General features: G+C 51.3%; 2 protein-coding genes and 1 long non-coding RNA gene across 3 annotated transcripts in view; 1 reads left to right on the top strand and 2 right to left on the bottom strand.

Moving 5' to 3' along the window:
- Positions 1-460: 460 nt before the first annotated feature.
- LOC136368101 (uncharacterized) lies at positions 461-23,677 on the bottom strand. Its single transcript, XR_010744771.1, has 2 exons — positions 23,609-23,677; positions 461-612 (listed from the first exon to the last, which is right to left on the bottom strand). It is a non-coding gene; the product is annotated as an uncharacterized lncRNA (long non-coding RNA).
- ANKS3 (ankyrin repeat and sterile alpha motif domain containing 3) lies at positions 1,139-18,976 on the bottom strand. The gene is made up of 18 exons (XM_066330093.1): positions 18,912-18,976; positions 14,099-14,197; positions 13,520-13,695; positions 12,938-13,136; positions 12,622-12,743; positions 11,879-11,960; positions 11,022-11,157; positions 10,551-10,709; positions 9,381-9,506; positions 8,820-8,935; positions 8,343-8,513; positions 7,769-7,893; positions 7,372-7,513; positions 6,657-6,829; positions 5,398-5,516; positions 4,402-4,485; positions 3,877-3,972; positions 1,139-3,652 (listed from the first exon to the last, which is right to left on the bottom strand). The coding sequence occupies exons 3-17, from the start codon at positions 13,687-13,689 to the stop codon at positions 3,890-3,892; spliced, it is 2,007 nt and encodes a 668-aa protein (XP_066186190.1). The 5' UTR covers positions 13,690-13,695; positions 14,099-14,197; positions 18,912-18,976; the 3' UTR covers positions 1,139-3,652; positions 3,877-3,889.
- Positions 20,867-23,732, top strand: part of DNAAF8 (dynein axonemal assembly factor 8) — an 84,803-nt gene continuing 81,937 nt past the window's right edge. Inside the window, exon 1 of the mRNA XM_066330092.1 lies at positions 20,867-21,073. Coding sequence (XP_066186189.1) covers positions 20,927-21,073 — 147 coding nt within the window. The 5' untranslated portion in view covers positions 20,867-20,926. The remainder of the gene's footprint in view (positions 21,074-23,732) is intronic.

The raw sequence follows: 23,732 nt of genomic DNA, 5'->3' as shown, positions 1-23,732 counted from the left end.
TGCTTTCCAGTGGGGTGGTGCCAAAGCATCATCTCACCCTCGCCAAGCAGCCTGTGGCGCCCAGGAAGCCCAGGAGCAAGGGAAGCAGTGAAGTGGTGTGGTTTGAGCAGGGCTGCTCCTGTGCTGGTGCTGTGTGTTCCTGGAGGAGCCCCAAGCAGCTGGAGACACCCCCAGCCCCTCACTCTGACCCTCAGGACCAGCACGGGCATGCTGCCAGAGCTTGTTCCCACCACACTCCTTCCTTTGCAATGCACAAGGCCCTTCCAGGCTGGAGGAGATCACTCCAGGAGATGCCCATGGACACAGGAGGTTCTCCAAGTCCTGGGGGAGCCTCTGGCAGTGCCTCACGGAGGAGCTGCCTCAGGCACACAAAGCAAAGAGGCTGCACCAGGCTGGAGTCACACAGGAACAGTCCCAGATCGATGGAACCCCCATGAGACCATTTTACACATTAACTCTCTTTTCAGGTGTAAATAAATATTTATTTTTCAGCAAGCAGAGCCTGCTGCTTCTGTCTGCTCCAGGGAAGGGAAAGGCCTGGTGGGTACAGACAGCTGAATCTCAGAAAGGACTGGCATGGAAAGAATCTTAAAGCGCATCCCATCCCAGCCCCTGCCACGGTCAGGGACACCTCCCACCATCCCAGGCTGCTCCAAGCCTGGTCCAGCCTGGCCTTGGACACTTGCAGGGATCCTGGGGCAGCCACAGCTTCTCTGGGGACCCTGTTCCAGGGCCTGCCCACCCTCCCAGAGAACAATTCCTTCCCAATATCCCATCCATCCTTGCCCTCTGGCAGTGGGAAGCCATTCGCCCTTGTCCTCAGTCCCTCTCCAGCTCTCCTGGAGCCCCTTAAGTAGGCTCTGAGGTCTCCCTGGATCCCTCTCTTCTCCAGGTGAAGAGCCAGCTCTCTGAGCCTGGCTCCAGCCCTTGGAGTACCTCCATGGTTTTCTCTGGACTCACTGGATTCCCACATCACCCACACCCCCCAAGGCTGAGGCACGCCAAATGCCCTGAGCCTGCAACCTCCTGGCAGAGCAGGCTGGAAATGCCTGTGTAGCATTCCTGATTGTCCTGCAAGAAATCAGGGAACTTATTCATGATGCCCCAGCTCGCTGTAGAGAAACCCACACACCACACACAGGCTTCTCAGCTTTTATTCATTTACCCAAATCAGCAAATGATATTTTTCCTCGGACAGCTCACCTTAGGGTAGCACCAGACTCTTGCTGCCTGCACAGCCACCCTGGCTGCAAGGAATGCTGCTTCACATCCCGCAGTTAAGGAATTGCCTCCTCAGGGAGACCCTGTTGTAGAAGACCCAGTCCCTGCTGGCCCCTTTTGTGCTTTCACACCTGGGATCCTGCAGCACCCCTTTAGGGTCTTTTTCCTTCACATACAGACTGCCACATCTCCTCTCTTTTTCCAGACATTCTAATCTATTGGACAGATCATGTTAAACCCCCTTTATTCCAGCCTCAGACTTAGCAAAGGCAGCCCCAAATCCCTTGGAGTCACCTTGCAGCCACTGCTCTGAGGGCACTGCTGAGCCAGAGCTCCCCCTTGGCTCTCCACGTGCCCCCAGGCCCTTTGCCTTAGGAATTTTTGGGGGGCTTTGCCTTAAATTTAAGGGCAACAGCACTAACAACCCCATATTACTGCAGCCAGAGGCAGGGAGAGACCTTGGCACTCCCCCCCTTCCTCCAGTGCCAGAGAATGAGGGACAAAGCCCTGAACACTTCCCAGCACAGCCTCAGTCCTCTGAAGAGTTTCCAGGGGTGCTGCATGAGAATTCCCTCCACCTCATCCAAACCCTTCAGGGTGAAGCTTGAGCAGCCCCATCCTGCAGCTGGCACTGGGTGCCCACGTGTTCCATGGATTTGCTCAAGATGAAAAACCAGTGCCTTGTGCTGAGGGTGGGAGGTAACCACAGGCAGGGAGTAGCACCCAGAGCAGGGGGACACTGCCAGCACACAGGGTGACAGCTGAGAGGGCCAGACCCGCCTGGTTTGGGACAGGGGCTGGGCCCAGGAAGCACAGAGCACTTGTCACCCCTGCCTAAAGGGACTCGGACAGCTCAGCAGAAGGGGTGACCAGCTGAAAAAATGGAGCTGGATGGGTTTTTGGGACCTGTGCCCAAGCTCCAAAAGCCAGAAGGAACATACAGTTCCATCCTCTTCCCTAAAGGACTTGTCCTGATTCATGAAGGCCATCACTCCCAGACTTCAGATTTTCCTTGTTGTGTTTTTCCCCCTTACAGGATTCAGGAATAGATGGGAACACAGAGTCACTGGAAATCACTTTACACCAAGGTGCCAGCACCAGATCCCTCACTCACTCCCTGGGACAGGGCAGCCTCTTCCTGCACTGCCTGTCCTTGGCAATGCCCACCCAAGAATGCTCTGGCAGAACTATTTCCCAACAGTAATGCCTGCAGATCAAAGGCAAGCAGTGGTGAGGAGCAAAGCTTTGGCATCACAGCTCCATCTGGGCTGTGGCTCCTTTGCCCACCTCCCCTGGGGCACAGAGCTATCCCTGTTCCTGCTCTGCTGTCTTGGCATTCCCCTGTTTGCCAGAGGCATGGAAAGCTCAATAGTCCCAGCTCTTCCTTCTCTCTCTTATCTTTCCAGGGGAACATTTTCCTTGCTGGGATCTTGGCCCTGGCAAACCAGACCAATGACCTCTGCCATAAACCTCTGACCACAGGCCAAGTTCTTGGGGATGGAGGAATAGTGATGTCCTAGTTCTGGCTAGGACAGGGTTCATTTTTGCAGGACCAGGACCTCTCCTGTACACTTTTGTTATTACTGTTGTGGTTGTTACTGTTCCTTATCTCATTGCTGTTTCCTGTAAAATGCTTTTATTTCTACCCGTGATCTTCACCCTTTGTGCCTCCAGTTCTCCTCTCCATCCCAGCCTAGGGGAGGGGAGAAGGGAGAGTGGGTGAGTTGGGACTGTTTCAGTGAATGCCATTCCTAAACCACCAATGTGATCACACCCAGCCCCTGAGGACAGCAGGAACCCAAAGTGAACCAGAGTGGACTGTCTGGAGGAACAGGCTTTGAAGCTCAGATCTGGGGTGGCAGTAGAGCAGATATTCCAACTAGGAACAGGGCTGCACTTTGAGCTCACTGTAGCTCAAAGAGCCAAACATCATCACAAACTCCACTCCCTTCACCCCTCCACAACAAACTGCCTTCTTCAAGGCCTCAGATCCATTCTCTGGGCCAATCCCCATGGCACAGGAGGAGCCAAGGACACATTTCAGAGGCCCCGGGTAACTTGGGATGCAGAAAAGGATAATTAGTTGATTGCTGTGTGCAACTGTCACCTTTCTACCACCACCCAGACCTGAACAAGGGCTGCAGGAAGCTTAAGGGCAGATAAAACTTCCAGGCTTGGAGCTCCTCCTCCAAACCTAAACCTTTCAAACGAAGATCCTGGGAGCCTTGAGTCAGGCTCCAAGAGCTGCTGGTCGTTGTCCTCTGCTGTCCCTCGTCCTCCCAGCTGTGTTTTCTGGTGGCCACAGCCTCCTCCGTGCCCCGCCAGCTGTGGTGGCCCTCGGCAGAGCCTCGGTGCTGCCGGCACGGCGCCGTGCTCCCTGTCCCAGGCACACTCAGCTTCCGGGTGGAACAGTCACCCGACGTCAGAATTCCTGCAGCCACCAGGAGAGAGGGAACAGTCACCCTCTGCTGGGACACAGGGGCAACGGGGCTATGGGTTTTCCAAAGGGAGAACCAACCAGAGGGCACACAAGAACAAGCCAGAGCCCAGCCCTGGTGTGTGGGCTCCGAGCGAGCTCTGGGCAAGTGGCAGTGAGGGGATGGTGTCCCCTCAGGGCCACAGCCTGGGACTGGCAGGGCAGTTGTTCCCACTCACCCTCCTGGCTTGGTTATGGCTTTGGCCGGCTCTGCCCGCTCTGCCCCAGGGCTTGGAGCCTTTGGAGGTTATGAGTCACAGTCTGCAGAGCTTTTCCTGAGGACAAACCAAAGGGAAAAAGCAGCATTAGGAAGGGGCCAGGAGGCAGGAAAGAACAGGCTGCACTCAGCCACTGCTGTGCTGCCTTCCTCCTCTGAAAACAGGGGTATCTCTACTGTCTGCAAGTTGCTGGGACAATTTCCTGTCACCAGGAGAACAGGACACAGGATTAAGGAACCAGTTCCCCAGCAGCTCTCACCACTGAATAGGAGATGCAGGGACCACTCCCCACCTCTCAGCCTGGACCTGCCACCAAGAGATGATGCAGAGCCCAAGACTTGAAGCAAGAATTGCACCAACTCCAGAGTCTGGAGACTTCCTTGAATGAGCAGGGATTGTGGGGTCTCTCCCAACAACCATTCCCAACCACCAAACTTCACCCAGCACAACAGTCCCTCCACACGCCCAGAGTCCTCCCCACCTTACCCATCTCTCCCACACACTCCTCCAGCACAGCTGACAGCTCAGGCAAGCTCATGGACTTCAAGGAAGGTGGCCATCCTTCCAGCACTGCAAGGATAGCGACACAGTTAATCCATCTGCAGCTCTCTGGGACAGTGCTGCTGAGAAGCATCCCCAGCCAAAGAGATTCCAGTTAGGGGTTCTGAATCACACAGAAGACAGCTGGAGCTGCCTGTACCAAAATGAGGAGTTTTCTGGCAATTCTGTCACTTAGGAATTTACATTTTTAGACTGGTTGGGTTGTTTTTATTAATAGAATCTCAAAAGGATTAAGTGCAGTGGACAGAAATCAACAGGATCCCTTCTTGTCTCACTAAGACACAGGCAGCAAAGAACAGGTCACTAGGAACATGTCACAGGCAGCAAGATCAAAGAATCTCAGAATCAAGGAATGGTTTGGGTTGGAAGAGACCTTAAAAGTCCATCCCATTCCACCCCCTGCCATGGACAGGGACACCTATCACTACACCAGGCTGCTCCAAGTTCCATTCAACCTGGCCTTGAGCACTTCCAGGGATCATTTACCAGCTCCTAGGGATAAGGAGCTGCTGGGTCAGGCCTGCCCAGCCACAGAGGTTTGTCCCATGAATCCAACAGCAAAATCCCCCCACAAACGGGGTTAGGGAGCCAACCACATCTCCTGGTTCAGACCCTGCTCCAGTGGGGCACAGGGTGGTAACAAACCCGAGCTGCAGCCACAGGTCCCTGAAGCAGGGCTGTCACTGGGGCCTGTGCTACAGCTCTGCATTTTTAGCCACAAACACCTTCCAGATCCCAAACCTTGCAGATAAACTCTTCAAGTTCCACTCCAAACTCCCCGTGAGCTTTAAACACTTCTCCTGAGCAAGACTAAAACTCACTCTAAGAGTTTGGCTGCTCATCCATTCCCAGCTCTGTGACTTCCAGCAAGGACAGACAAGCAAGGGGTTTGCCCTGGGCTCTCCTGGAGCTGCTCCTCACCTGGGCGCTCCCCTGGCCGCTGGCTCTCCCCAGTGCTGGTGCCACACTCCGGCGTGTCCGGTGCTCCATCGCCCGCCCGCTCCGGGGCCAGCCGGCACGACAGCTCCGCCTGGCAGCTCCTGCCAAATCACACCAAAGCCATCAGCAGGACACAGGGACACGCTGGGAGTGACACTGCACACTCCTACAGCACCTGCACGGGGTGCCTCTAAGGCCCTGGGGTACAACCTGCTCCTTGCTGCTTCCCGGGAAGAGGAAGTGGTGCCTCAGCCCGAGCTCGGGGCGCTGGCACTGCTCAGCTCCCAGCCACTGCTCCCCATCGCAGCCACAGCCAGCTCTGCCCCGTTCACAGAGGAGCTGTGGGGGGACAAGACAAGGAGGGCCCGGGGTGAGCAGCAGGAAGCCTGAGCCAGGGGCTGTGCCTGCTCTGTGTGACAACCAGGCCCAATCCAAGGTTTCTACTGGGCAAAGGAAATGACCTCAGGACAGGCGTGAGGGGCACCCAGGTTCTCAGGCTGTCATCACCATCCCACCAATTCAAGCAGTGTATGTTCAGAGCATGGCAGGGCCCTTCTAGAGCAGCCTCAGCTCCTCAGTCAGGGAGAAAAGTCAGGCTCTGCCCTCTGCAGTGGGAATACTGCTCTGCTGAGCTTCTGGATCCAACTTAGCTCACTCTGGCTTAGCAGCAAGCAGACCCCACCCCCCTGAGCTAGGATCCATAAGCAGCAGCATTGATGCCACTTTCAGGGATATCCCTGTTGTACCACTGGACAGAACAAGGCCCATGACAGGAGTCCAAATGAGGCACAGAGAAAAGCACCACAAAGGGAGTAAAAGGAGTGTCAGGAGGTGGGACAGGGCAGATTATTCTGCCAGCTGTCTGAGTTGTAGGAAAAGTATTCTTCACTTGCAAGTCACTGCACATCCTTTGACAGGATATGGATTAAAAACTCCTTTTTGTATTCACCTGATCACCATGTTATACCCTGGGCACTGGGTAGGCACAGTCTCAGCCTTTTGGTTGCTTCTAGTTGAAACAGGAGCACCCAGCACCCCCAAAATGCCACTTCTAGCTCATGTATCTGACCAAAGCTTCAGATGTGCTCCCGTGGCTGTGGCTTTCCACTAGGGAAATTCAGGCAGGATCCAAATGTGTTCAGGTGCCAGGTGAGCTCTGCTGCCTTACCCTGAGCACCGCTTGTAAGGCTGCCAATGACCTCATCTCCCATTTCCCAGCAGTCTCAGTGGGAGTGACTTACTTGATCTGATCCAGCAGAACTCCAGCATCCTTGGTGATGGCCTGAGCCTCTCTGAGCTGGCACTGGATGGTATTCCAGGTCTCATCCCGCTCCATCAAACAGCTCTCAGCCACTGCACGCAGCTTCTGCTCCTGGCACACCTGGCCCTTCATCACCTGCACCTCTTCACACCTCTGCAGCAGAGCACACTGGGCATCAGGCTGGGAGCACTGAACATCTGCTGATCTCAAGTCCCTACTTTTTTAATGCCTTAGGCAGCAAGAATGTTCCTTTCAAGTGGGAAAGGAAGCTGGATGAAGCTTGTACACTGAGTACAGGTTCTCTCCACACTAAGCCCAGCCCCACAGTTAAAATTCCCCCTTCCTCTCTGTTTACAAAGTTACAAAGTGAGTCCAAATTTCCCAAACCAACACAAGTCTGTTCACTGATGGCTGCACAACTTCACCATAAAAATGACACTGCTGGGAAAGAGCAGGGATTGGATTCCTGCCCCTGGTTCCTATACTTTTCAGTTGGATGGGAAACAGACACAATGGACCACAAAGGAGCACAAAGGACAAGGAGTGGGTAAGCTGCACTCATGGCGTACTTGACGCCAAGCGTGTCCACTACAAGTCACGGTTTGAGGTGAAGGAGAAACAGAGGCACAACCAAAACACAGCATTGATCACTTCCTGCAGGGTGCAGGGCCCCGAGGAGCTGGCAGCAGCCTCACCTTGTGCAGCTGGATGGCCAATTCCTGCATCTCTGCCTCCAGCCGGTCGGCGTAGGCCAACTCCAGCGCGTCGCTGGGCGGGCGGGCGCTGCTGTGCCAACGCGCGATGGCCGAGGTCATCTTCCTCTTGGGGCCAAACAGCCTGGGGGGATGGAACCAACAGGGCTCAGGCCCTGCACCACCTCTGCTCAGCCCAACAGGATGCCATGAGGGCCTCTGCAGCACGCTGGTGTCTCCAGGGTACCTCCAGAAGCAGGAGTGTGTTACAGCCGGGGACATGGGGATGTCGCGTTGTGTGGGAGGCAGCCAGCAGAGAGCAGCACTCCCCAGCTAAACTTTCCTGACCAGGTTGGACATGGTTTGTAGGGGAAAGCTGGGAAGGACAGGACAGACTCACGTGATGCCTATTTCCTTCAGGTCACTCTCTGTGAGGGTCAGGAAGATCCGGAGGTCCACGTCTTGCTCCTCAAACACCTGCAGGTACTTCAGGCACCCAATTTCATCAAGGAATGTTGCCAGGTCCTGCAGCTCAGACAAAACAAACTTATTTACACCCTCACAACAAAACCATCACCACTCCTCCTGATCATAAATATCTGCTTTCTCCTGCTGTTTTAACACCTTTCTGGGTTCCAGCAGCAACCACAGCTTCCTGTGGTTCCCTGTCCTTCTCCACAGTCACACACCAGGACTGGCCTCTGCTGCAGCCATGGCCTCTTCTAACAAGTGCAGAGCAGAATGGCACAGAACCAGCTACCCCAGCCCACCCCACTGTCAGGTTTGATGGTCCACCCATGAGCCTGAAGGGTCTTGGAAACCTCTCCAAGCAACAGCAACATCAAACAGCTCCTCCACAAGAAATTGCTGTTTCACAAGTGTTTAAGTTTGGAATCCAAGGTGTTTTGGTGACCTTGGGAAAGCCTCCCACGCCTGGTACAGTGCCAGAGCCTGCAGGACAAGTCAGTGCTCACCTGGGGCCCTGTGTAGGCTGGGGGCTCAGGAAGGACCAGGTGCTGCTGGCTGCAGCCCCCAGCCTTGCCCAGGCAGTGGCTCCATTGGCTGTCACTGTTGCTGTAGCGGGTCTTGCCCTTAAAGCTCTTGGCTTGTTTCCGACTCGGGGGGCTGCTGGTGTGATCAGAGTCCTGGAAAAGGAAAACACCACCCACAGCATGGAAAGGATGATTGTGCAGAGATGTCAGCATCAGGGGGGCTCACAGATTAACAACTGCAGACTCCTCCAAGACCTAAAGCCCTTTTGTACTGCAGCCCCAGAGCTGCCTTGACCCATGTTAACTGTGAGTAACCTCCAACCTCTTCCCCTTCCTTGGTTTTCCTGTCCCTGGAACAGCCTTTCCTCACCCAGCCTGGTCCTACAGGCTCCCATGGGATTAGAGTCACCCAGGGGTGAAAGCACTGCCCAAACTGAAGGAAGAGAAAGAAAAATCCACCTCATTGCTTTCCAAGGAGCCTTCACTGCTGACTCCTGGGATTCTAATTAGGCATTCACTGCTGCTGCTGCTGCTCCTGATGGTTCCCAAGCTGTTGCTGGACAAAGCACTATCCTCTGGAAAGAAACAGGAAAAAAAATGTTGAAGTACAACTTCATTACATTCTGGTTCTGTTATACAACTACCAGCAAAACCTCCTGGAGGTGTAAAGGAAGAGGAGATGCAGAACAAGGCTTCATGTGCAGCACTCAGGATACAAGATGACCCTGAGGCAGAGATTTCACATCTGATCCCCAGCACTCTTCTTTCCCCAAGTCTGTCTGCCACCAGAGATACTCCTGAAAACAGCTATGCTCTGTCTTCTTCCCACCCTCCTTCAGATTATTTGTACAAACTGACAAAATTACCACACTGAGCTTTATCTCCTGTAGCTAAACCATCCCAGCCTTCCCTCAAGAGAGACATTCCAATCTCAGCATCTTAGTAGGAAAGGAAGCCAAGGCCTGGACTCACAGCCAGGTGTGCACTGGAGGCTGGACCATTTCTGAGGCTGTGACTTACCCCTACTGCTGCTGCTCTCCATGTCCAGCTCGTTGATGGGGGAGGTGACGTCCCTGTTGCGGATGACACCTGCCTCACAGCCGCCATCATTGCTGAAGGTGACACAGCCCTGAGGGGGCACCTGCTCTGTGTGCAACAGCAAGGGAGAACAGAGATTAGCATGCAAGTTAATCAGGGAGGCTCCTGTATCAAATGTAACCACTCCTGGATGTGAAAATAACCAAAATGAGAAACTGTGCTTGCAACTGGCAAGTTTCGTTCTGAAAAGCACAGAGAGCACCTGAGAAATGCAGGTTCCTACAGTTCCCTCACATGACCCCACAGCACTGTACTCCATTTACATGCTTACATTGAAAGAAAGTCAGAGAAACACCCCACAGCAGAGATATATCTTAAACAGCAGCTTCCAGCACTCCCTCTCCTCTTTATACCCAAATTATGAAAGGGGAGAAACAGCTGCTTGAGAGCAGCCCTGCACAGCCTGCAGAACCAACGCCCCTGCAGCTGTGCTAAAACACCAGGAGCATCCCACTGACACTTAAGAAGCTGACAGTATCATTCCAATACAGCCTGAGGGATAACACAGACTTTAGTGCAGTTTAGGAGAATGAACTGAGCTTTGAACATGCTTTCAAGTCTATCATCTTGGTTATTCCAGGCAGCCACAATAGAAATACCTATGACAGACAGTAAAACAGATCTTGTAGCACTGCATCCAGGATGTCTGAATTGGGATCACCTTTTCTATTGGTCTATTGCAAAGGTTTTGCAATTTCATTTTAAGTAGCATTTCAAGCATCAGGGGAAGGCAAAACTCACAAGTTCACTCTCCTGATCAATGATTTCTTGGCCACTGTGAGCATCCCCCCATCATCAGCTTCAGAAGGGCTCTCAAACTTTTGAGTCTGCCTCAAAAAGAGAAACTGAACTGTTCTCAAGAGTCAGGAGAATAGCAATTGAGGTGAGAGCAGAAGAGTATCCCACTCATCAATATCCAGCCTTGACAAAAGAGTTCAGGGGCTTTTCTTTCTAACCTAGACACTGGATAGAGAACACCTGAAAAGCTATCTTTGTTCTGTACAAACCACACATGATTCCCAAACAAATTAAAAATGGATAGCAGGAATAGCTGCAGTGCATTTGAGGTCTCAGGTTCCCAACTCTCCTCACCATAGCAAGACTGCTTCCTTCCCCCAATGCCAACTGCTGTGATCTTGGCCAAGGCCTGGGGCCCCTCGTGGATGCTGGGACCCTTGGGCCTACGAGCAGGTCTCTGTCTCTGGGGAGCAGAACATGATTCATCTGAAGAACTCAGCTCCTCATAGTTGCCTGTAGTTCAAACACAGGTTGTTAGCAGCACAGGAAGTCATTTGTCTGCTTTACTTGCTACTGGTCCTATAAATGCAGTGGAAAGAAGAAGGGAAATGTTAAAGAGTGAGGGTGAAACAGCTAGCCTAAGTCAGAAAGGGGCCAGCAGACAAGAGTTGTTGGATTCATGCCTCTTCCATCCTCAAAAATGCTGGAATTTCCAGGATATACCAAACAGCACTACCCCATCTACACAGTATAACATACTTTCAAACTATCAAACACCTCACTCCAGGTTCCATCTTAAAATGAACAAGGTCAAACATCTGTTACCTCGACCTCTGCAGAGGACCTTGGGCACTGGGGCTGCATGCAAATCTATCAGCCCCACAATCTTGGTGTGGCCATATTTCATGGCCAGGGTCCGTGCTGTGGCTCCAGTGTTATCTCTGACATCTGCCTTCACCCCCTGCAGAAAAAAACCTGTTTAAGTGCACATGGCAGAGGGCAGTGTAAAATATATAAATATGTTTATTAAAAACAAACAAGCAAACAAAACCAAACAAACCAAAAACAACAAAGCAACCCAAAATTGTCTTAGCTCCTCCATCAGGCAATACAGGCTCATCTTTGACAGTTCAAGCTGCAATAATACCCTGAATGCTTTTCTAGTTATCTCCAGGCTCTCCAATTCCTGAATGCTAAATAGCTCAGGGCTCTTGTGCATTGCCACTAGGAACTGGTTTGTTTGATCTGAAGTGTTTTGTATTGCTGCCTCCTTCTGGCAGTAGGCTGGACCAGTCAAACGGGATTTGAACCGAACTCTGTAAAAGCCCTGCATGCTCATGAGCTTTTGGATGCAGATGTCCACTAGCCTGAGCATGCAAGCCTATAAACACCAGAGAAAATCTACAGCTTCAGTTGTTTTTTAATTCAGTCATTATTCAGTTACATCTGGACAGTCAGACCTCACTCCTATTCTTGCAATGCCAGTGTAAAATCATGGTACCAGCCTGCAGAAAGCAGATACTTTGGAAACACTCCTGAAGTCTGGGACTTCAGAGGTGACTGTCATCAAGGAGCAAACGAAACACTGTCAAAAAACCGCGTGGTGTCAAATTTGTGGTGGCTCCTCTGAGGGCTGGAACCAGAAACTTTCAGCTACACAGAGAACCTGTCAGGACACTCACATGATTGAGAAGGTACTGAACAATTATCTCATGGCCAGATGCAGCTGCTTCCATCAGAGGAGTGTATCCATACACTGGCTCCCTGCGGAGAGAACACACACATGGACTGGTGTAAGCACAGCTGAACTGTGCTGCAGTTTTGCCATTCCCTAACAGAGCATTTCCACCTTTGCTGATCACAGACTCTACGATGTACTGGCTGTCCTGCAGTAGAACTCCCTGCAGAGATTCGGTGTTCCTAAATTGGCTGCACAGAAACAGATCACTCTTCCAGCTGCAGATCTGCCTTTAAGAGCCCAAATCAGTTTTGCAGGAGCTAATAAAGCAAGAACCTCTTGTTGCCCTCAGGCAATTCCGTGTGAATAAATGTGTGGTGGTCCCCAAGGCATGGGAATGCAGAGCATGCTTCAAAAACCGACCTGAACTCTGAGTATATAAAATAATCAATAGAAAGACTTATGAAGTGCCCTTGAGTTCAGAAGGTGTCAGTGTTTAGCAGATAATTAAACAAGCAGTAAATCTAATTTCCCTTGATCTTAGTCTAATAAACAGTGACAGCATGGGCAGACTTCAATTCAGTTTGCAAGTCACCTGTCCCTGTATTAGCTATGCCACACATCCTAAGGTACAGGGGGAAGACAAAAGCAGCTGTCTGTTAGAGTGTGCTCATCTGCCACCAGCTGCTTTCATACTGAATGACAAATGACAATGAAATGATAATCAAATGACAAATTCCTCCTTACTTGCAGTTGGCATTTGCCCCGTTCTCCAGTAAGAACTTGACCATCTGCTGGTGCCCAGCACTGGTGCAGTGGAACAAGGCAGTCCAGCCATGAATGTCCTTCATTTCCAGCTCTGCCCCTTGCTGCAAGAGAACAGACAATAATCCTTACTGCACCTGCTTTGCTCAGGCTTTCAGCCACTGCTCCTTTATGCTGGGACACCAGGAGTTTAAATTAAATCTCACCACAAAGCAGAATGACAGAACACAAAGTGGCAGCTTGTATGACAATTTAAATAATGTGCTGTGGCTTTACCTGTTTTTTATGGGATACACACCTGTAGAAGGAAGTAAGCAACACTCTCATTGCCACAGCTGGAGGCCAGCATGAGGGGAGTCTGGCCTTCAGGGGTGGGGATGTTCACATTCACTCCTGCTTCCAGCAGCAGGTGCACAATGTTGTCGTGGCCGATGTAGGAAGCGTACATGAGTGGGGTCCAGCCCCCACAGTTCCTCTGGTTCAAATCCAGGTCTCCACTAAGGAACAGAGGAAAGAAGTCACATGAACCACTGTGCTGGAGCTGTGGACCACAGCAGGCTTCTGCAGACTCCTGTTATCATCTAGCACAGAAGTGTGCATGGGAATTTCTACCAGCTCCAGCACAACTTCCCCCAAATGGTTTGGGGCAGAAGGGACCTCAAAGACCACCTCATTCTATGCCCTGCCATAGGGAAGACACACCTCCCACTAAAACACTAAGGAGGTAATTTTATTAGCAGATTTGCCTTTGGAAACTTTGTGCCAAGAACCCTTTGGGAGTCCCAGTAATGTATCCCTGTTGCCCCGACCGGTGTGGCACCGGTGACAACCGCAGCTACAGCAGGTGGCCCCCAGCCCTGCCCTCCCCAGCCCCTCTCACCGCTGGATGCAGTCCTGCACCACCTGGTACTGCCCCACGGAGGAGGCCGTGTGCAGGTCCAGAGGCACGTCCAGCTCCTCCCGGCACAGCACGGGCCCCACGCCGTGCCACATGGACAGGCTGCGGCTCAGCAGCTCCGACTCGCTGGCCTCGTCGCTCAGCTCCGACATCCCGCCCTGAGGAGCCAAACCAGAGCACAGCACTCAGCTGCTGAACCCTGCTTCCCACACAGTTACAGCTCCCAGGTGTGTTGAGAGCAGGGCACCACACATGCCACACACGTTGTTTGAATTTTTGCACCAGTGGTTAATTAAACTGGACCACACATCCTGCCGCAATGTGAATTAATATGTGTGCCAGTAGATTATTGGCTAATTAACCTTTAAAACACATTGTAACCTGGGGTCTTGTGACCACTGGCCACAACTCCTGGTATATGTGGTGAAGATGTTCTTATCCTTCATGAGACTGTAGAAGAAGAGCAATAAATCATGTTTTAAGATGTCTCCCAGTGGTCCCATCTCTCTAAAATCCTCAGAAGGTGAGGCCAGCTCAGATGTGTGGGGTTTCAATTCTTACCTCAACTTTGATTGACTCCTCAGCCCAAAGCAATAACTGTTGCTGAGAAGATTTTGCTCAAGTTTTCTCTTGCTGCAGGAACTCTGTGATTCCAATACACTGGAAAAACAAAAGGCAATAATGCTAAACCCCACATCTTTCAATTCTCATTTTAAGATTGTAGAAGCAGTGGCTTTGTTTCCTCCCTGCCTAATCCAAACATGCCTAAGGCAGCTTTGAATAACCTCAGCTAGAGAAGACTAAACCTCTATTTAAGAGCTGAAGGTAAGCTTAGTGTTTTACAAAAGGATGTAATTCTTGCTCTGCATGTTCATAATGCAGGGAGACAATTAAGAATTCATGTGTCAGACATTCCTGGTCTTGCCCATCTGTCTTGCATTACAGGATGGCCCTGATTAAATTAAGACACAGTCATTATTAATGACAACTGTCCACTGCTCCCAAAAACACTCTGTCACCTGAAAAGGGTCACCCTCCACTGTCATCAGGTTGTAAGCAGATTGTTTCTACCATTTATTGTTTCAGCCCTCCAGAGGCAACCCAGCCTCACCTCAGTGAATCCTGGAAAATGCAGAAACAGTGGGGGCAGCAGTACACCTGCCCATTCATTCATTATCCAAGCACACTGCCCCTCCTGCAGACACAACTGAATTACACAACTCCTCCAGCTGCAGGACTGCCTGAAAGGTTTATCCCAGCCTTAGGGAGCAATTGCAGACCAATCATTTGAACCTCTCACAGGAAGGAGAAGAGGTTCTTGTCTGGCACTCCATGAAGAGCTGCTCAGCACAGCTGCATCCAGCAGCTGAGGGCTTCAGCTGCAGCTCCAGGACACAGAATCCCAGAGTGGTTTGGGTTGGAAGGGACCACTGGGTGTCATCTCACCCAACTTCCCTGCTCAGGCAGAGTCCTCTGATCACATTACACAGGCTGTGTCCAGGTGGGCTTTGAATAGCTCCAGAGAAGAAGAGCCACAGCCTTTCTGGGCAGCTTGTTCCAGGCAATCCCATGGAGAGGGAATGGCTTCCCTCTCCCTGTAATCTCATTGCCCACCACACAGCACTCCTGGGCTTTGCCTGGTCCCTCTACACAAGCCAACATAAAGTCTTCTTCCTGGTAACTTCTCACCAGTTTAATCCTTTTGATTCATTCTGGGGTCAGGGAAATGCCAAATGTGGCACTGGTGAGGAATAAAAGAGAGCAGGAACAGGCTTTTCAGCAGCAGCTGCTCCTCAGATTCCCTCACATGTAACATTTCAAAACCATACTCCTGTTTTCTGAGTACTGGGAGTCTTTGCCTTGAAAGCACCAGCCCATTTTCTTATAAGGAAACACCTTTAATTCCTATCTCTTCACTCCCCGCCTGGATTCTTTCCCTCCTACCTTCCTTTTCTTCCCCTCCTTCACCCTCAGCTTGTTAAGACAACAAAAGCACCATCTATTCTACTTCATCAACTGTTAAGAAATCATGTCTCTTTAAAAATATCTGTAAAAGCACCTACTTTGCCTGACAGCAGCAATTTGTACTGTTCTGGGCAACCCAGAGGCCTCAATACAAATCTGCAGAGCACAAGGGAAAGGCCTGAACACCTCACAATCAAAACACAAGAAGAGCTAAGTGGATCATAAGGGGGAAAAGTAGGAAATTCTCACTAAAACAGATTAAAGCTGCCCCAGGAAAGCTAAGAGGCAAAGAAAGGAGGTAAAATCCAGGGCAGTTTGTAGAAGCACATTTAGGTGCAAGTGAAGCTCATTGTTTCCTACCCTGCTTGTTAATTTGGCACATTAATTATAAACCACTCAGGTGTTTGGTCTTTGTCAGAATCAGCCACTCTCAAGTACAAATTACCAGTGCAGCCTTGGTGAGATGATCCACAGTCAGCAAGGCAATAAGGAGAGGACAGAACATCCAGGACATTCAGTCTCACTCCTACACCTCCCCTGTGCTCTGCCTACATATTTGCTTTTTGAGATTTACTTTTTAAAGCTCTGAGATTTCCCCTCAGACTGAACTTCAGCAGGTTGTCAGCTCTGCAAGCACCTGAGGACAGCTGCTCACAATCTCCAGGACAACAAGAGTGATCAGAGCCCTCAGCACTGAAATGAAAAGACCTGAATGAAACAAAATTGGAGTTGTCTGGTGCAAAGAGGAGGAGCCTGGAGGGAACAGGTGACAAGAGCATCCAATCCATAATAATCCATCATACCATGGAATACCAGGGTGGTTTGGGTTGGAAGGGACCCCAAAGCCCATCCTGTCCTACCACCTGCCATGGGCAGGGACACCTTCCAGTGTCCCAGTTTGCTCCAAACCCTGTCCAAGCTGCCTTGGACACTTCCAGGGATTCAGGGGCTGCCACAACAGAACCTAAGAAGCTCACATCATAGCATGGAACATCTTAGATAAAGCCCACAAAAATCCCTGTAAAAGTAAATACAAGAGTACTGAGGGACATTGGGTTACTAAGAATGTTTGACAAGGAATTCCTGAACATTCACAGGCTGTTCCCTTGCTTTGGGGTAGAGTGACCAAGTTCACACTTGTTAGAGCCCTCCCTCAGCTCTGCTGTCCTACTTTCAGTTGGGATAGAGTTCATTGTCTTCCAGGTAGCTGGCACAGGCTGTTTTGGATTTGGGATGAGAAGAATGCTGATAACACACTGATGCTTTGGTTGCTGCCATCCAGTGCTTACCCTAAATCAAGGACTTGCCAGTTTCCCATGCTCTGCCAGCAGGGAGGTGCCCAAGAAGCCAGGGGGAGCTGACCCAAACTGGCCAGAGGGATATTCTATTCCACAGAACACCACTCCCAGTAACTGAACTGGGGAGCTTGGCTGGGAGGGACCAGTCATAGCTTGGATACAGGATGGGAATCAGCAGGTGCTGAGCAACCATGTTACTTTTGAGTTTCTTTGGGGTTTATTGTCTCATTATAATCAATATTATCATTGTATTTTACTTGGCTTCAATAATTGAATTGCTTTTACCTCAAGCCATGAGGTATTTTTATTTTCTTTTCTGATTTTCCACCCCATCTCACTGGGATAGAGCAGGGAAAAGCAGCAGCCTGGTACTTGGTAACCAGCTGGGGTCAAGCCATGACACCTGTGAGGCTGCTGTTATTATTACTATTAAATTCAATCCATCAGCACTCAGCTATTTATCAGGGTCAGAGCTCTACAGTGCTGGGGCACAGAGCAGGCACCAAACCCCACACTGCCCTGGATTTGGAGGCTGCTGTTTGAGCAAACCAGAAGGCAGAGAAAAAATAAACTTAGTATGAAAACTGAAGCAAAAAGCAGCTTAGAATCACACTACAATAAATGGGAGGTGATTTGAGAAGCAACCAGCCCCCAACACCACCCATTAATCACCCTCAGCAGGCACTGCTCAATTCACTCTCTTCACATCCCCTCCCACAGGCATAGGTGACATCCACGCGTGTCCTTCTGTCCCCAAATAGGGACACCCAAGGCAGCACAAGGGTGGAGATTGCTGGAGGTTCCAAATGAGCTGGTACACTGACAAGAGAGAGTCATGGAATATCCTGAGTGGGAAAAGACCCACACGGATCATCCAGTCCAGCTCCTGGCCCTGCACAGACCCCCAACAATCCCACCCTGAGCATCCCCGGGAATGGTGTCCAAACACTCCTGGAGCTCTGGCAGCCTCAGGGCTGTGCCCATTCCCTGGGGAGCCTGGGCAGTGCCCAGCACCCTCTGGGGGAAGAACCTTTCCCTGATCTCCAGCCTGACCCTGCCCTGGCCCAGCTCCAGCCCCTGCTGAGCTCTGCCCTCAGTCTCCTTCTCCAGCTGAACAATCCAAGTGTCCTCAGCTGCTCCTCAGACCCTTCCCCATGCCCATGTCCCTCCTTTGGACACTCTCCAACAGCTTTAGATCCTTCTGATAGCATGCTTGCCTCCAGGACTGGAGATGAGGCCACACCAGGGCAGAACACAGCAGGAACACGCTCCCCTTCTGCTCCTGATTTAGTTTTATTTGCACTAAACCCAGCAATAACTTATTGGAGGAAGTGAAAAAAAGCCTCGATACATCCCATTGCAGGTGCAATTGTTACCAGCTCAGCCACAACAACAGGAACTAGAACATTTCATTTTTGCAGTGTGTCGTCCACTGACTGACTCAGCTGGCACAAATCACAGCTGCAAGAGCCACATCAGGTTCCTGAGGTGGGCGAGAGAAAACATTCCTGGACCCGCAACAGTCAAGTTCAATCCTACCCACGTCTGTTGAAAATACAAAACATACACCAATCTCTTCATATTTTAGTGCTTGGACTCAATGTTCCTAATGGTCCTTTCCAAGCTGAGTGATTCCACCATGACCCTGCCACTCTCAGGCACATTAAAGCATAACAAACAACCTCACAAAAACGAGGCAAGAGGCACAAAAGCACTCGAGCAGGCACATTAGGGAGCACATTTCCCCCGTCAGGGGCTGTGCCCGCCAAGGCAGCCGGACACGGCACCCGCAGGGCTCGGCCCGGGCACACACAGCGCACCTGCGGCGGACCCAGCGGCTGGAGCCGCCAAAGCGGCCTCCACACGGCTGTTACCGAACGTCCCGCAGCGAAACGGCTCCGGGGGCGTCACCCCCGCTCCTGCCTCCCTCGCGGCCCTGCCGGCAACGCGGCCTCGGCATCGCAGGCTTCAGCGAGCGGCTAGGAACCGCTGCGCCCAAGGGCCCACCGAGGACGAGGAGTGCCCGCGGCCGGCCCCTGAGGCGAGTGCCGCCGCTACTGCTCCTCTCCGCTGTCCCGGTGCCCGCTGTCCCGACCCCGCCGCTCCCTCACCTGCACCCCGGTAAGCGCCGCCACCGGAACTAGTCCCGTCCGGAAAGGGCATGCCGGGAGCGCCCCGCCCTCCCGGGCGGCGGACTACAACACCCAAGAGCCCCGGCGGCGCCGGGCCAATGGGAGGAGTCCGTTTGAGGGGCGGGATGAAGGGTAGCCAATGGGGTTGAGGCTGGCGGCGGGCGGTTGTAGCCAGCAGCCCCCGAGAACGCGGCCCCACAGCGCTGTCTGCGGCCCTGCGCTCGTCCCGGTGCCGCCGGTTCGCTGTGCTCTCGGCCCGGCCCGGCGCTGAGCGGGGCGGTGGGCGCCGTGAGTGAGGGCAAGGGAGCGGGGCGGGCCCGGGGGCGCGGGAGCCGCGTTGCCATGGGCACGGTGCGCGTGCGCCGCGCGGCCGCCATGGCGGGGCTGTGAGGGGAGCCCTCCCTCAGGCCGGTCCCGTCCCTGGCCCGGTGCTTGCGCCGGGACTGCGGCGGCTCAGCCCTGAAGCCAAGCTCTGTCTCCCGCCACTGCCGGTGTCTTCACCGCTTCTCCTTTCCAGCAAACGTCCCTTCTGGTGACACGGAGAAGCTCAGGGTTTCAAGTCTCAATCAGAATCATGGAGTCATTAAGGCTGGAAAAGACCTCCAAGGTCATCAAGTCCAACCTTCGACCTACCACCTCCATGGCCAAGCTCTACAGAAAGTACCTCCAACAAACAGTAGCTTGTGGACACAGAGCACTGTTTGCTCCCACAGAGGATGCTGCATTAACTGACTGACAAGTCAGATCCAGTGTCCATCCATAACCTTGGAATATTTATCTGGGAATTTGGTAGAGGGAACCATACTAGGCAGTTTGTTTTATCCTCATGGGGCTCCTCTGACCCTTGGCAAGCTCTGCTCAGTGTCAGAGCACAGTGCTCCAGCCATGAGGATTTCCCTCTTTTTAATCTAAGTGATATTCAGGGGTTGTCTCACACCAACAAAACCACCATAGATGTGGCCTATAAAGTATCTACAGAGGCAGTTTGCAAGTTACAAACTTCCCAGGGAGTAAGTTGAGTTTAATTTCACATTGTGAGGAGTGTTCCTGGCCAGTGCAGGTAACAGTGACAGTGTGGTCCCTTGAACAGTTATTTCAGTCCTGAACAGTCCACAGTTACCAGTCTCCCATGGTCCTTGTGGGTCTCTTCCAGCAATACCCTGGGTATTCTGTGAAACCTCTGGACCAGAAATCATTTACTCTCATGTGTAACTGCCCAGAAAACCACGTGATTGTAGCATAAAATGTAAAGGTTTTCTGTGAGGGTGAATTATCTGACCTCTTAGTTCAGCTGCAGTTCCTACTGCGTGTTCTCAATTTCTCTTGGACATCAAGTAACAGGAGGAAAGAATCCATCTTAGAAACACTTTGAGAGATTAAAAAAAAAAATCCACTAATATGCCTATTCTTAACTATTTTTGTATAAAAATCCAGTGAAAACAGAAGTAAACATGAATCACGTGGAAGGTTCTCTGCCCATGGCAGGTGGGTAGAACAAGATAATTTTTAAACTCCGTTCCAACCCAAACCATTATGAGATTTTATATGATTTTGTGATAATTTTATCTATCCTTTCAGTAGTGAGGAGAGAAATGTGAGGGAAATTGGGAAGAGGAGTTAATTCAGCTGAGAGCAGAGGTGTCAGCCTTTGCTGTGTTCCTATCCCATTCCTGCAGGCAGAACATGGGAACATGCTTGGAGAGGACACATTTACAGCACTCTGGTTAAGAATCCCAAAAAGTACTTTATAAATGAGGGGCAAAACTGCCCCTGGAGTATGTGGTGAGTAGGGCAGAAAGCTCTGAGCCCTTTCTGAACTCAGGTGGGAAGGAATAACTCCAAAAATGCAGATTTTAACATTCCCTGCTGGGAGTGCTGGGAATTGCTCTGCCCTGACCACACACACTTTGTCCTTGGTTTGGACTGATGTTATCTCACGTTTGGAGAGGTGCCCTTAAGCTCATCTTTCCTGTCCTTGAAGGGAAGCTGTTCCAATGGCCTCGGAAGCACAAAGTGAGGATGCAGAACATGCAGCTGAGCCTGCTGCAGCTCCTGTGCAGAGGGACAGGACATTCCAGTGGGGAGCCATCCTTGCTGCAGTGAAAGACCAGATCCCGTCCCTAGACTCTGACTCCTCCACAGTAAGCACTGAAAATCTGCCTTTCTTCCCTCTGGATCATGAAAAAAAAAAAATCTCTTAAAAGCAAGAGTAGGTGACCTTATCAAGCATTTTTGGGTAGCTGGTGTGGTATCCTGGGTAGGCTGCCTGTCCTGCCTATGGAACACTGTGTGTTAATCCACAGCCCTCTGGATTATCCTTAATTATCAGAGTTTCTGCTGCCTCCTCTCCCTGTATTCTTTGGATTCTGCCCCTCTGCTCAGCTCAGTGACTCCCCACCTGCAGAGCTGCCTCCAGCCCTGGCGCCCAGCACAGACCTGGAGCTGCTGGAGCAAGTCCAGAGGAGGCACCAGGGTGATCAGGAGGATGGAGCAGCTCTGCTGTGAGCCAAGCTGAGACAATTTGGATTGTTCAGCCTGGAAAAGAGAAGCTTTCGAGTGATCTCATTGTGGCCTTCCAGTGCCTGAAGGGCCTGAAGGGCCTCCAGGAGAGCTGCAGAGGGACCAGGAACAAAGGATGGAGGGACAGGACACAGGGAATGGCTTCCCACTGCCAGAGGGCAGGGATGGATGGGATATTGGAGAGAATCCTTCCCTGGGAGGGTGGTGAGGCCCTGGCACAGGGTGCCCAGAGCAGCTGTGGCTGCCCCTGGATCCCTGGCAGTGTCCAAGGCCGGGTTGGACAGAACTTGTAGTGACCTGGGATAGTGGAAGGTGTCCCTGCACATGGCAGTGGGTGGCACTGGATAGGCTTTGAGGTCCCTTCCCAACCCAAACCATCCTGGTGTTCCATGATATTATGGATTATTGTGTATTTAAGGCTGGTGTCACATGTCCTCTCCACAAGGCATTTTGCTTTTTTGTGCTTTTTACCTGCCAAAGAAGCATAATTGCAGAAACCTTTTCATATAAAGTGTGAGACTGAGAGGTGTTGCACAGCATTCTTCACTGGTACAGGTTTTTCACTTGCTGGGTCTGGGCCAGGCTGTTCTTGGCTGCTGAACATCTCTGTTCACAGGACAGCATTGCTCTGATGCTCCTCTCTAGTTCAAAATGTTCTGAGGGGATAATATGTCTCAAGATTTGATTATCTGTGGCATTTTGTCCCAATCAGAGCATTGGGTTAATTTTCAAACATGTATAAAATTGAAAAACATTTTGAACACACAAAGGATATGTTTTATCCCAACCTAGTGTAGCTGTTGGTGGTACAGGGGGAGACTGAAGATGAGAAAGAGCCAGAAATGTCTCCAGTGGGTATTCATTATCTATTATTAATCAATGATCCAAAGCAGTGTGATCTGGTGGATAAAGTGTTGGTGGGGGTTCCATGACTCGAGTTCTGCACCTTGATCTCTCACTGTCATGCTGGACAAGCCACATTCCCTCACTGTTCTCAGTTCCCTCTGCCTACACTGTTTTAATTATTCAGAACAACCCTTGCCTGTTAACATGTTAACATGAAGGCCCAACACAGAAATTATTTGTAGGTTTTCTTATTGAGTAAGTTACAACCAGGCTAAGCAAGAGGAGCAGCTCCAGATTTTGGTGCCAAACACCATTGTATAACTCCAAATCATGCTGAACATTTTCTTCACTCTTGACAATCTCCAAATTCTCTGTTTCTATCCCACGTGGAAAAGATTTCCTGCAGAAGGAACTGAGGCAATCTGTCTGGCACTTCATTTACATTCAAAAGATTTGGTTGTGTAATCCCTGTCCTGCTGAGGCTGCAGTTCCAGGGCTGCACCTTTGTCCGAGGAGTTCCCACGTGTAGAAAGATCCATTTGTGCATCCCAGAGCTGTCACCTGAACGTGCTCTGCTCCCACCTCCAAAAATGGCACTCACCAAAGTGTTTTATGTCTTGAAGCCCTTTCATTAACCTGATATGCAATTTATTAAGGAGAAGGATGTTCTGTTGCAGGTGGCTTTGTGTTAAGTTAATGACACCAGAGAGGATTCTCTGCAGTGTGAATTCCCAAAAAATGCACACTTGCAAAACAAAGGGACAAGCAGGAAAGCTGTGTCCTGACTGCTGAGGAGGTGCTTAATCTCCCTGTGGTGTCCATGCATAAGGATTCATCCCCACTGCATATCTGATGTTTAAAAAAGGGATTTTCAGAGCTATCTAAATGCTGCCCAACCAAACACAGATGCTGTTTGCATTCTAAACAGGAGTCAGTGTCCTGAGGGCAGTGAAAACCTTCATGGCCTTGCCTGGCCTCACCTGGGGCTGCCAGCAGCTCTATTTAAGCTCAGCTCATCCCTTCACTCCCTCTCAGAGTTATGTTAGGGGAGTTTTGGTTTCTGGTTATGGTCCTGCCTGAGCCAGACTTTCACCTGTGAATTGACTTTCAGTCTTGATCTCTGACCATCCTCATCACTCCCAATATTGCCTGAGGATCTGGAGTTATACCTCAGCTTGGTTGTTCCCTCTGGCCTGTCCTGCTTGTTTCTTGTGGGACTGGGCTTTGCCTGGTGAGGCCTTGCCTTTCCAGTCCCTGAGAATCCCAGACTGGTTTGGGTTGGAGGGATCTTAAAGCCCATCCAGTGCCACCCCCTGCCATGGGCAGGGACACCTTCCACTATCCCAGGCTGCTCCAAGCCCCATCCAACCTGGCCTTGGACACTGCCAGGGACAGAGCAGCCATAGCTGCTCTGGGCACACTTGTCAGGGCCTC

The sequence above is a fragment of the Sylvia atricapilla genome, chromosome 15 (genome assembly GCF_009819655.1).
Source record: "Sylvia atricapilla isolate bSylAtr1 chromosome 15, bSylAtr1.pri, whole genome shotgun sequence".
NCBI lineage: Eukaryota > Metazoa > Chordata > Aves > Passeriformes > Sylviidae > Sylvia > Sylvia atricapilla.
This window is presented reverse-complemented; position numbering and strand designations above follow the sequence as displayed.

What these genes read in the sequence shown, in the direction of transcription:
- ANKS3 (XM_066330093.1), bottom strand. Translation starts at nt 13,689, where the DNA reads ATGTCGGAGCTGAGCGACGAGGCCAGCGAGTCGGAGCTGCTGAGCCGC. An exon ending in CAGCCTACACAGGGCCCCAG is followed by an intron (nt 7,894 to 8,342) that starts GTGAGCACTGAC and finishes TCTGAGCTGCAG; the next exon opens with GACCTGGCAACATTCCTTGA. An exon ending in GCGGCCAGGGGAGCGCCCAG is followed by an intron (nt 4,486 to 5,397) that starts GTGAGGAGCAGC and finishes CTATCCTTGCAG; the next exon opens with TGCTGGAAGGATGGCCACCT.